This window comes from Notechis scutatus, chromosome 1, assembly GCF_049901735.1.
Source record: "Notechis scutatus isolate UNSWTSFEM ecotype Mainland chromosome 1, rNotScu1.2, whole genome shotgun sequence".
Classification (NCBI taxonomy): Eukaryota; Metazoa; Chordata; class Lepidosauria; order Squamata; family Elapidae; genus Notechis; species Notechis scutatus.
The window spans coordinates 88,648,127-88,660,842 of NC_142009.1; the positions used below are offsets into that span (position 1 = coordinate 88,648,127).

General features: G+C 36.8%; 1 protein-coding gene across 1 annotated transcript in view; it reads right to left on the bottom strand.

Moving 5' to 3' along the window:
- Window positions 1–12,716, bottom strand: part of UTRN (utrophin) — a 359,787-nt gene that overhangs the window by 204,082 nt on the left and 142,989 nt on the right. The window contains exons 49-52 of the mRNA XM_026666216.2: window positions 10,256–10,373; window positions 8,912–9,117; window positions 5,189–5,343; window positions 3,216–3,405 (exon numbers count right to left, since the gene is read on the bottom strand). Coding sequence (XP_026522001.2) covers window positions 3,216–3,405; window positions 5,189–5,343; window positions 8,912–9,117; window positions 10,256–10,373 — 669 coding nt within the window. The remainder of the gene's footprint in view (window positions 1–3,215; window positions 3,406–5,188; window positions 5,344–8,911; window positions 9,118–10,255; window positions 10,374–12,716) is intronic.

Here is a 12,716-nt window from a genome sequence, read left to right on the forward strand (position 1 = left end):
ATTACCTTTTTTTTAACTTTTATAGTGCCCAGCCATGTGCCCCCTTTTAAAGTGCCCAGCCATGTGCCCCCTTTTAAAGTGCTCAGCCATCTGCCCCCTTTTATAGTGCCCAGCCATCTGCCCCCTTTTATAGTGCCCAGCCATCTGCCCCCTCCATTTACTTTACTTACCTTTTACTTCTTTCTTTCTTTTACTTCTTTCTTCTTGCTCCTCTCTGCGCGCGTCGCGCTCCTCTGATCCCTGGAGATGTCGGGCGGACGTCACGTGATGACGTCACGTCCGACGCCCAGGGAGCAGTGCGGGGCAGGAAGAAGTCGGGCCAGGTCCCGGAAGGTAAGTAATTTTATTTTTTTTTAACTTGAGCCATTTTTAAAATGAATTTACTCCGTGCAGGCACGGAGTAAATTCATTGAAAAAAAAGGGGGGGAGGCTGCAAGGCTGGCGGCGGCACCGCGGGCCATCAGACGAGGTCTGGCGGGCCGGATTTGGCCCGCGGGCCTTGTGTTTGACACCCCTGATATAATGCATCAAGGAATAAATCTCACTCATTCACTCACTGACACATACACACACGCTTCTAATGTTTTTTGTCAGAAGAGAATAATTTGGTTATACATCTAGTCCAAAGCTCAAACCCATCTCAGATTGTATTTACTCAACGAGAGAGACTTCAAATGTACTCTCTCTGTTGGGTGATCTCAAGTTACATTAAATAGAGACTGTCCTTTATTCTTTGAAGTATGAACTCATTCATCTTCAACAGCAGTTAGTCAGCAATGCCTGGTAAATAGCTATATAATGTATATTGGCTCAAAATGTGCAGAACTGAAGAAGGAACACAACAAACTAATAAAAATGACAGAAATGATATTTTCCAGGGATGACAGAATGTCAAGCTATCAAGCTTTACTTTGATTACATATTGATTGCATTGTCTCAATCAATCCCATTTTTAAGGAACTATTGTTCACTGAGCTATTCGTATATTTTTGTATGCCTTTTTTTTAAATATAAAAAACTCCTGAAGGAGCACCTCCACCTTTCCTCCACTTCTGATTCAGGCAATGTGAGAAGCGTGCTTGAGAATTTTTGCTAATGGAATTGTGGACCCTGACATCCATGATCAGCCAACTGAAAAAAATAGTATTCAAAGAGACAGTCCAAACCAACCGAGAAGGCTGTGCATTTAAAAAGCCCTACAAAAGAGAAAGTATAATTGTAACCAAAGAGAGAAATTTATGTGAGCAACAACAAAAATATAACTATTGTATGTGAAACCACTAGGAAGAACGGCCTCCAGAATGTTTCTAAAAAATGTCTTTTCCAAACAATAGACATTGTCTAAAAATTAGCAATCACGTATCTAACCCCATGCGCCATATCTTAGGCATAACCCCATGAAGGAATGTTTTCACAATGAGTTCTGCACATTTACAGTATCACTCACAAATTTTCACTAGCTGAAACCAAATGTAATTTTGCTGGCCATCAAAGGCCTGTTTTTTCACTGTTTACAGGCATGACTGTGAAATATGCATTTTGTCCAATTTATTTGCAATGTTACATTATAGCAGATGATTCTGAAAGCAAATGATTCATAGAGAAAGCATACATGTATTAGTCTTCAGGATGAAAACAACTATTAAATGTTTACATGATGTAATACAGGACCTCCATATGTTTTCTCCAATGTAAGAACAGCTCCAGGAAAATTGTGCCTGCTTAAATTACATTACTCAACTAACAGAGCTTGAAAGCCAATATGGATTTCTCCAGACAGAACGTACATTGATAGCAAGATGAATATGGTTGTATCTTTGTCCTCAGCTTCCCAAATGCATCACGAAGCAATCATGAAACTCATCAGATAGAGTGACAGCTTTTTATAGAATTACAATAATTTGTCCTACTATTGCCAATACTTTATAGTGGTGAAATCACAATGAACTGTGATTAAAAGTTACCATATGTTGAGATACAGCCATTCATTTTCCAAACGGTCTTCAAAATACATTTGTCCTTGAATTATTTTAAGGCTGCTTTAACATAAAAAACCATATTGTAATTACTTTAACACAAAAGCCGTCTTGTAATTATTTTCAACATAAAAACATTCAGAACCAACATTGAGCACATTCTAAATTACTCATTCATCTAAGGCCATCTAGGAATGTGAAATTCAGATTTGTTGTGGCATTTGAATGAATTTCAGCAACTGTAACTTTAAACTTCATCCAGTTGGGGGTAAAAGGAAGCAATGAACTGAGTAATCTATAGAAGTTAATTGATAAAGAGGTAACTGCATTATAATTATGCATCTTCAAAATAAATGATTTGCTCAGAAAAAAATATAAAAGAAACTGACTGAATAAAAGTGAACCAGATGAAGGTTTTTAAAGCTATTCTTTTAGTTTCATTAGTGTGGATTTACCCATACTTATTTATATAGAACAAGAAAAGTCATTATTTATTTTTTCTTTCTCTTTCTTTTGCAAGCATGCCCCATCATTGGTCAATCTTCCCATAAAGCTGATGCAGAGCAAGGTTTGTTTTTTTTCCAACTGGAGTGTGTGAGAGACAGAGAAAAGTGGAACACCCAAATCTGTTGAGAAAAAGTAAGACACCTCTGCACAGTTTCCTTCCTACTGCCAAACAAACATACTGCAATCATTCTTTCCTCATATACAGATATAAGGAGGTAACTCATAGCAACACACTGGGCAAAAACGGTCTCTTATTTCCTTCTGATCAGACAAGAAGAAAAGCTGGGCAAGTTGGTTGCTTAGGAAGTTGCCATTCAGGGAGATCTCAATTTATGATTGTTCTGGTAGATATGTAAGGCACTAACTAACACTGGATTTGTTGCATGGCTAATCAAGACATATAAACCTTTTCTCCAATAGGCAAAGAAAATGGTGGGTGCTTCTCTGAAGGAACTATAAACTGCATTATCAATCCAATAATAAAACATTTGCTCTCTGTTCATTTTCAGGAGACAGGCACTCAATTTCAACAAGTCACTTGCTTTTCTTTCAGCAGACATTTAATGACCACCCTTTAAATATTTATCCTGTGCTGACAAGTTTTATCTTCTGCATTAATCTTATAGTTATCCTTTAGTAAGATTATTTAGCAGCCGAAAATGGATTTTACCATTTTAAGGTCTAGAAAAACATAGAAAATATTCTCACATGTAGAATTAGTCATCCTCTTACCTCAATCTGCTTCTTCAGTTCCCTTCCAGGACCCCTTCCCGAAGTAGTGGGTTCCCGTTGCAATGCATCTGCAAGGACATTAACTGTCGCTTCTGCTTCTTGTATCCACTTGAGGAACTTTTCAAGGTCTCTGAGCAAGCCATGTACCGTCTTCAGGTCAGCCTCCAAACAATTCTGCCTATTGCAAGTTCTATAGAAGGGAAGGAGGGAAAAAATCAGTGACTACAGGAAAGTGAGAAGACATTACTCTTTGGGTGACTCAGCACATTTGGCATGCATTTGTTATATGCTATGTACAGCTTTAGGAACTAGTGCTGTACTCTTTTTGTATTAAAACTTATGCCATAATTGTACTATATTTTATACTAAAATAATAACATGAAAACGTATGAAAACTACACAAGTCCTCCCCTTGATATGCACAAGGTACAAAACTGCCAGTACGAGGAAAAGAATGGCACACACCTGTTGGGGATTGTGAATGAGTAAATGGAAAAGCTTCTCACACAATGAATGCAAACAATTATTTGAACTTTATTCATTTATTTTATTGAATTTATATTGCCGCCTATTCACCCATGGCAACTCGAGGTGGCTTACAGAATGTAAAACCATATTTAAAATAAAAAACAATAAAAACTAACAAAAAGAATCAAACAAATTAATAAAGTACAATAGAACAAAATCTGGAAAAAAATAAATTAAAAAACCACCCCCCAACTCCCACCTCCCACCCAAAGACAGCAGATCGCATGAGCCATTTGATGGGCTCCATCCCGCTCTGGGTTCCCCAGGCCCACTGGCAGAACCAGATCTTCAGTGCCTTCTGGAAGAGTATTAGAGAGGGGGCCATTTTAATCTCTGGGGAATGATGTTCCGGAGAGAGAGAGAGCCACCACGGAGAAGGCCTTTCTTCTGCATCCCACCAGGTATATCTCACTCAGGAATGGGACCTGCAGCATTCCCTGACTCCCACTCTAATGGGTCAAGTAGACATTCCCTCAGATAAACTTGCGTATATATACAAATCACACAGTTGACGAAAAGTGGCATTGTAACAGTAGTGGCTAACCATTTTTGGGCTCTATAAACATTTTAACATAAGAAAGGCTAAATTACATGAAAGAAAATGGTTTTCACTTGATTCTGAAAAGAATACAATATATGCTAGGGATATCAACTGCAGAAGCTATTTCACAACTGACATACCATCAATGAAAAGATCCCCTTAGCAGAACCTCCTTCAATTCAAGTGAAATTAGGACCAAATCATTATTGCTTTAGATCAGGAAGTGGAAGTGACAGTCTTTTCTGTCTGACTGCGGTTGGGGGGGAGGGGGGGAGAAAAAACACAAATCCTGTATCTATCTATTAAATGTCAAAGGATGTTTTGGAAACAGATTCTGCTACATCTATTTCCGAGTCACAGCAAAAATTCTACGTATGTCACAAAACATATTTGGACAGCTCCTCTTATCTCAATGGCAAGCTTGTCTTATCTTAAATTAATAATATATGGTACTTAACCTCCCTCTTCCCTTTTCTTCAGCTGCTGAACAGTTGGGTGTATAGATCTAGGTACATATATTATGAGAGTAGTCTATTATCCAAGAGATAGAATAAGGTACTAACTTATTACCTGCAGTGATTCACTTAACAACTGAAGCAAGAAAGGTCGTAAAATGGGGGAAAATGCACTTAACAAATGTCTCACTTAACAACATAAATTTTGGGCTCAATTGTGGTTGTAAATCAAGGACTACCTGTTTGAGAGTAAGAAGACCAATCAGCTCCCTTCCTTGTTACAGCTATAAGAAATGTCAGGCTTCTTGATTTAATCATACATACCACGATAAGAAAGAAAACAGTCCCCAATTTAAATCATATCTTGCTGCCCAGTAACATAATTTCTATTATTCACATCTTAGAAATGTGAAGGTGAGTGCACCTATGTATAATTTAGACATACACACCTGTGCTTCAGGTTAATCCATGAGGTATTCAAGTGATTCATAATTTCCTTCACATTTCTTGTGTCATCACCACTGTAATCTTGAAGAAGTTTACTTGACAGCTCATTAAATGAAATGATCCTGGCATCTCCTTTATCTAGATCTTGCATTAATATCTAAAAAGTAAATACACAGTAGTCAAAATCTCTAATCATTTAATTGCTGTTTTTCATTAAAAATTTATGAAGTTGACTAAACCAGCAATGGTGGAATGGGTATCAAATTCCTAGTGGTTTAATCCATGGGACTGAATGCTTTGCACCTTTTTGCAACCAGGGAACAATATCTATATCACCATTTCTATTAAGTTAAGCAAAGCAAACTGTTGCAACAAATCGTACAAATGAAAATTCAGGTCATACTCATTTTTCCCATTGTAGAAACAGAACATTACTTCTAGAAGTTGTTTTTCTAGAAATCTCATTCTTACATTTTAGTAGAGGAGAAGACAGAATTAGCAAGATTACCAATATGGAGGCTAAAATATCTGTCTTAAATTGAACATTTTCATTAGACTAAATGGACTGAAGGCAAAATGGGAGAGCAAACTGGGAAATGGATTACGAGCAAAACTCACTCAACAGATTTTATGAAGCAACAGTAGATAACAAAGGGAAAGATAACAAAAGTGGAAAGCAGGTTGAAGATTCAGCAACTGTACAATAGTATTATTTGACCAATGCGCCAAGCTTTTTCTTGTGCTTTTTAGAAAAGCTGCAGAAAATGAGAGAAAGCAGAAAAATTGAAAAAGAAAGACTGCATTAAATGGAGTTTGCAGCCTAGAGGCCATATAGAGAGAAATTGATACTCCGAGATCATTTCCTATGTTGAGACACAACCTGTGCCAGGGGTGTCAAACTTCATTTCATTGAGGGCCGTATCAGGGTTGTGTTTCACCTGGGGGGAGTGGCCAGAGTGGGAGTGGCCAACTTGACATCACTCATGCGCTCAAATGCCATTTTTGCTAGTAGTTTCTTTTGCTAGCACTCTGCTGGTGAAAACAGTTTTTTCCATGTGTGTGTGCAGTTTTTTCCATGTGTGTGTGTGTGTGTGTGTGTGTGTGTGTGTGTGTGTGTGTAAACATACATGCATGCAAGCAAGCATGCAGTAAAGGTAAATGCCCAAAGAAAAGAACTATTGATAAGGGTACATGATTAAAAAAAATGGGAGACCATACACACTCTGCAGAGACCTGGAATTTAATTTTTGAATCTTTTTACAGAGCATCTGCTAGCATTGCTAAAATCACATTTTACAACTTTAGGAGGGGGGAAAAAACATTCTGACTCAAGTGACTTGCTCAAGTGGCTTGTAACTGAAGATAGCAAGGAGAAAGATAAAGGGGTTTCTTTAAAAAGGGATATATGGATAATCTTTAAATGCTTCTCATGAGGCTTTTCTTTATTTTATAAGTATGAACAACTGATATTTTTTAGATATTTCCTTCCCAGTCTTAAAGTAACAGGGCACTAGTTTCCATATATAGGTATGATCAACGTACAAAGAAAGTTTATTTTATTACTTTTGAAACCATAACCTTGTTTCTTATTTAGACTCTCAAAAATAAAACAGAGATGTCAAATAAAAAGAGCATAAAGGCTGTTTAAATCATTTATTTTCTAAGTGTAGGGGAAATATAATGCTGGTAAATCATTATGCATTACGATATGTATAAGAATAAATATAAAATAGGTTTATAATAAGAAAATATTATTTATTCTTGACTTTTTTATTTTCCTTATAAGATTATTGACATATATTATGTTTCAATATTTAAGGTTCAATTTTTCCATTAAAAAATCTAATGCAGTACTATAAATGCAACAATGAAACATTAACTCGGAATGATAAATACAGATAAATATTAGTAGAAACAAAATATTGTTGCTTTCCAAATATTTGGAGTCTATCAAAATAGTAAGGAAAATATGTTTACTTTATTAATTACCCAGATTTACCAGGTTAAATATTCTTCTGTATTCCAGTAGCTTTTTGGAAAGCAAATTTTATTTATTGATAAATCCGTAAGCTTTTAAGAATGCAAAGTATTCCATTCATATTTTTTTTAAAAAAAAAAAAAGATAAGTAATATGGATATACTGTATCTCTTATATGATGTCAAGATGATTGTTTATTCCTTGGAAACTATAGGAATGACAAATCCAGAAACAAAGCCAAGGAAAACTAGGTTTGCATTCTTGTATATAATCGCAAGTAACAATACAATAGGAACTCAAGGCAGTGAATATACCTAAACCTCCACAACAGTAAACCTGTAAGGTGTGTTGGGTTGAGAGTGAGTGACTGGCCCAGAGACACCCAGCTAACTTTTGTGCCTAAGGTAGGACTAGAATTCGCACTCTCCTGATTTCTAGCCTGGTGGCTAAAATAATGTTTCTGTCACAATTTATCACCAGTCTCTAAGAATCTATTTCGTAGATTCTGGGGTAGGCATTTATATTCCGATTCCTTTGAACCATAATTTTAGAATCACAGAAACCTCCAATGTGTTCCCTCTTGTATATTGGCAATATACTTATGGATTAAATATTCTATGTGTATTCATTTGTTAACAAACTGACATCTTATATCATTTCAGGAATCTAGTATCATTAATAGATTACTGAAAGGATACTGAAAGATAACAAATGCTGGCTTTTTCTTTCTTTCTTTTTTTCCTGAGAGGATAAAGGTTGTCAAACATATTCAGAAAAAAACCTGATGCTTCTGTTTGAGCCCAGCATATATACCCGACCTTGTAAAGGCCCAGAAAATGGTTTAATTTGGTAACTAGATTAAGAGTGCTATATAAGACAATGGGTGCTTTAACAAAGATAAATCATTCTCCAGACAAATTAAAACTCTGGGAAAGCACAGAAGCAGAAGATTTCTAACTCTACAAAGATGGAGCAGGCAGTAGAGGAGAGACAGTACAAGATTAGGATGAAAAAAGATGTTTAAGACTGCAAGTAAACTCTGAGTCAATATCTTGAACTAAATCAATGACATTTTGCAACAAAGGGCCCACAAGAATAGGTAATGCCCCCATTCAAATATAAGTATAGGATTTTAGATAAAAAAAATTAATGTCTCTGGGTTAATCAGAAAGGAATCTGTTCTGTTTTAAACAGTAAAAAGTAATCTCCACTGTTCCTAAACTGCTAAAAGAATGGTAAAAATTGGTCTGTTCTTCCCATCAAGATTCTGAATTTGTGTGTGTGTGTGTGTGTGTGTGTACACATATACACACACATCAGGGATGGATGAGATTTAATGTCAGGTAAGCACTGGCAAGCAGTAATATATCTGTGGAAAATTCATTTTAATCCAATTAGAAGACACATGCACCACTCCTTAATTTAATCAGCAGAAGGTCATGAACACCACAATCACTCCCTCCCCTGCCCTCCCCAGCTCTAACTTGGCAGTTCCCCAAGTTTTGGCTGTTGTTTTTTTTTAACTAAAAATGGAAACGGGTCTGGATGGTATCTAAGAAAAGCTCAAGCTACGAAGTATAGAAATCCTACTGCCTGGACTTTTTCATAAAACTCTTCAATTTGCAGGTGTATCAGAAGGAGCTGTATCACATTATTTGTCTTTATGAATTAACTGTATGACAGGAGTAAGATGTTAAACTGAATCTATGAACCACAGTTTTGCATTAGAAAGCATACTTGAACTCACTTTGTTTTCTGAAATTTGTTTGGTAAGCTTTTCTTTAGAAGACTGTAAGAGAGCATGTAGATGGATCTCATACTGTCCAATTAACTTCTCCATTTCTTGCTTCTGGTCATCCCATTTTATGCTGTCAGTAAGCATGCATTTCAGCTGATGCTGACGTACTTCAACCCCATGCTGAGTACCATCCCACTGGTTCTTAACTTTCTCCACTGAAACAGACAGAAGATAAATCTCATCCCATGAAAAGACACCGAAAACGTTGCATCATCTTCATTTTTCTACTACTAAAACTAACCTTTAAAAAAAAATCATTCAAATCAACATTGGATCCAAATACTATTATAGATTCCCATAATCCTGGGGAGGGGGTGTCAAATCTACTTCTATAATACAAACCCCAAAATACACAATATGCCTATCTTAATTTAACAATATTACGTTGGTTGACAATGTTATATTGTTTAGATTAGTGCCAGTATCTTTGATACCAAACTATCTTAGCAAAATATCTCTTATTCCATCTGCTTTTTTCTCATTCTTATTAACTTCCAATATAGGCATTCATTTTTATATTTTAAAAAACAGAAACTTAAGACAAAAATTGTACATAAAAACTGGATTGTTTAATCTTGTGACTTGCCAACACTGTTCAAAACATATCATATAATAAATCTTTTTTAAAACTCACATCTCCAAGTTCCAGTTCATTAATCTTTAAAACCAATGAAATCCAAAAATTTGAATATAAATAGCTAATGTCAAGCAACACCTTAAGCAAGATACCTCGCTATATTCTAAATATGGCAAATTTAAGACTTGTGGATTTCATCTCACAGTATTCCCCAGCCAGCATATTTGGATGAGGAATTCTGGGAAGTGAAGTCCGCAAGACTTAAAAGTTGCCAAGTGTGGAGACCTCTGCTATAAAACTTCATTCTCATTTCTTCCTTTTGCCTATCAGGGTTAAGGAGTCCTTGGTACTCTCTGAGCTTGCTTGTTTTCTTGCAAACATTTCATTACCCAAATTAGGTAACGTCGTCAGTGCTAGTGGGACTGACACTGATGATATTACCTAGTTTGGGTAATGAAATGTCTGTAAGAAAACAAGCAAACTCAGAGAGCACCAAGAACCCTCAGGTCAACCCTGAGCTACAAATATGCTCCTTTATTGGTATCAGGATTAAAACCTGCCTTCATCTCTCGATGTTCGATTACCCTCAATTCCACCTGGGTTATTCCATTCTATATCCATCATTTTGTCAATAAATCATGTAATAGTTATATATTTATTATATCATTTTAGTTCCCATTTCTTTACTGTTCAGTCTACTGACAAATGTAACATACATTTCTCTGTGATTGCTGTCCTTAAGTCAGAACTTGATGTTTTGTTTTTCAGATTTTGAGCCAAAGTAAAAACTGAATCCAACTGGGGATGTCGATGTTCTAAATCCCCTTCTGTTATCTGTAACATGATGGAATAAAAAATGTGCTAGTAGTGACAGGAGTTTAAGAAAAACAGTTATTCAAACCAATGCTTCAAAATATTAACAAAGAAGTGTGTCTTAATCACTTTGTCATCTGCATTAAAAAGCTCTGCATTATAATCTGTATTCAAAATAAATAATAGACAGGCCCAGTCAGAAATCATGATCTGATGTGTTGCGATCACAATTCCCAGAATTTCCAGGCAATAAGGTCATGATATTGGCAATTTGGAATTATATAGTAACTCAACAACCTGGAGGCTACCAATTTAAGAAAGTTGAAATAGGGGTTAACCACCTGTTAGATTTGCATAGTAAATTTAGAGATTTTACTCTCGCAAAGTGAGTGGAAATAAAGCTGTATAAAATTCATATTGATTCATAAAAGGCTGCATACTTTCATACTTTCTGTCTAAGATTCCAAGAGACATTATTTATGTTTCTCTGCTCCAAGGATTTTTGTTCTCAATGTTGATCCCAGGTTTTAGACACTGTTTATTCAGAGTGTACTGTATTAATCAACAGGGATTTTATTACAGCAGAAGTTTTAATAAAATCCCTGTTGATTAAAACTCTCTGATTCTCCCCCCACCAACTGGGCAGTAGGAGATCTTTCCATCCCCCACCACCCAGTCCCAACTGTCAAGTACTTATCCTTCATCCCTTCCCCAACCTCCCCCATCACAATTGATGAAGTTTCTTGGATGAGAAATGAAAAGTTTTGTTATTCTTCAAAGAAAAAACAGTCTAGTTGTCTTTGGAGAAAGTACTTATGACCTGAATGACTGAGAATCTCCACAGACATACACCAGTAGCTACTTAGTTACTTAGCACTCACTTGCGCACTCGTTTGCTCTCCCTCCCACCCACACACATGTACACACACACAGGTATATACTGTAGATACACACATATTCATACATGCACACTTTTTCCTCGGCAAATTGCTAAGTAAAAAATATCTATTTCTGACCCTGTGCCATTAAACCAAATACAAAGAAAAGGAGTCCCTGTGGATTTTCTCCGTAATTGTTGTTGTTGCTCATCTCCATTTTAAGGCCATGAAGAATACTTGATCTAAAAAATGACAGCTGAAAAGTTGAGATTTTTCTACTAACTTACATTAAATACCCTGTTTCTCCAACAATACGCCCTCCCCCAATAGGAAGTCCCAGCATGTTTTATAGGCATGAAATGAAATTAAGCCCCTCCCCCCAAATTAAGGCCTATATTAAAACATGCAAAATGGGGGGGAGGGAATGGCGGGGGGGGGGGCATGCTGTTAGGAAGTACTTTTGTTGCACACCCGGATATGGTGCTGCCTGCGTTGACCCTGATACAAAGTGCCCCACCAACGCCGAGATCAACATCCAAGCCATCGCCGCCCGCCTGCCCGAAGATGCAAGGGGTGGTGGATTAAGTCAACCCCGAAAAGACGGCCTAGCCATTTTTTCGGGGCTCAAAAAAATATAAGACCCGGCCTTATTATATAAGAAACACGGTATATTCTTACAAGCAATTAATTTGTCCATTGCTGTCTATGATACGTTATGCCCAGCTCTATCCTCAAGTTATTTGTTACAAATTGCATCCATATGCTGCTAACATCAGTAGCAAAGAAAATGTCAGCATAGGTTTCTGTAACCATTTCCCCGTTAACTTCTGTTGGCAAATTGTAAATGCCAGCATAAAATATTCTCATTTCTCCCGAAAATTCAATTGCAGCTTGACTAGAGCTGGATCTTAATGATTAACAATTCTTGAGCAAGGCAATTAACCTATTTCAATTTGAATTTAATTATTTTAAGTTGAATAGATGAGCTGAAACTAATAGTAACATTTCAGTTGAAGGTTACTCCAAAGAGGCAGAATCCTGCATGCTTCTCTGGGAAATTTTGATCCTATTGAATCTGAGGAAGTGAAGAAGACTCTTATAGCTGCTTCTGTGCAATTCAAAGAACTGTTTCTCGTCTTTAAAGCATTTCTTATCTTGGGACCAAGTTACATGAGGGACCAGTTGTTTCTAACTGTCCAATTTGGTCCAGCAAGTTGACCATGCTAAGGGTCCCATCAGCCAAGGAATGTGGGGTAGGAGGTATGCCATCTCTGCCATAGGCCCTGACCTCTAGAACTTTCTGCCTCCAGAGAGTAGGATGGCCCCAACCCTGTTGGCCCTTTGTAAGGCCTTGAAAAGCTGGTTATGAAATTAGGCCTGAGGCCCCATGTATGTCAAAAGTCAGTCTGTCTGTCTCTGTCTCTCTCTCACACACACAAACACACACACACACACACACACACACGTATCTTTGCACTTGGTTTTA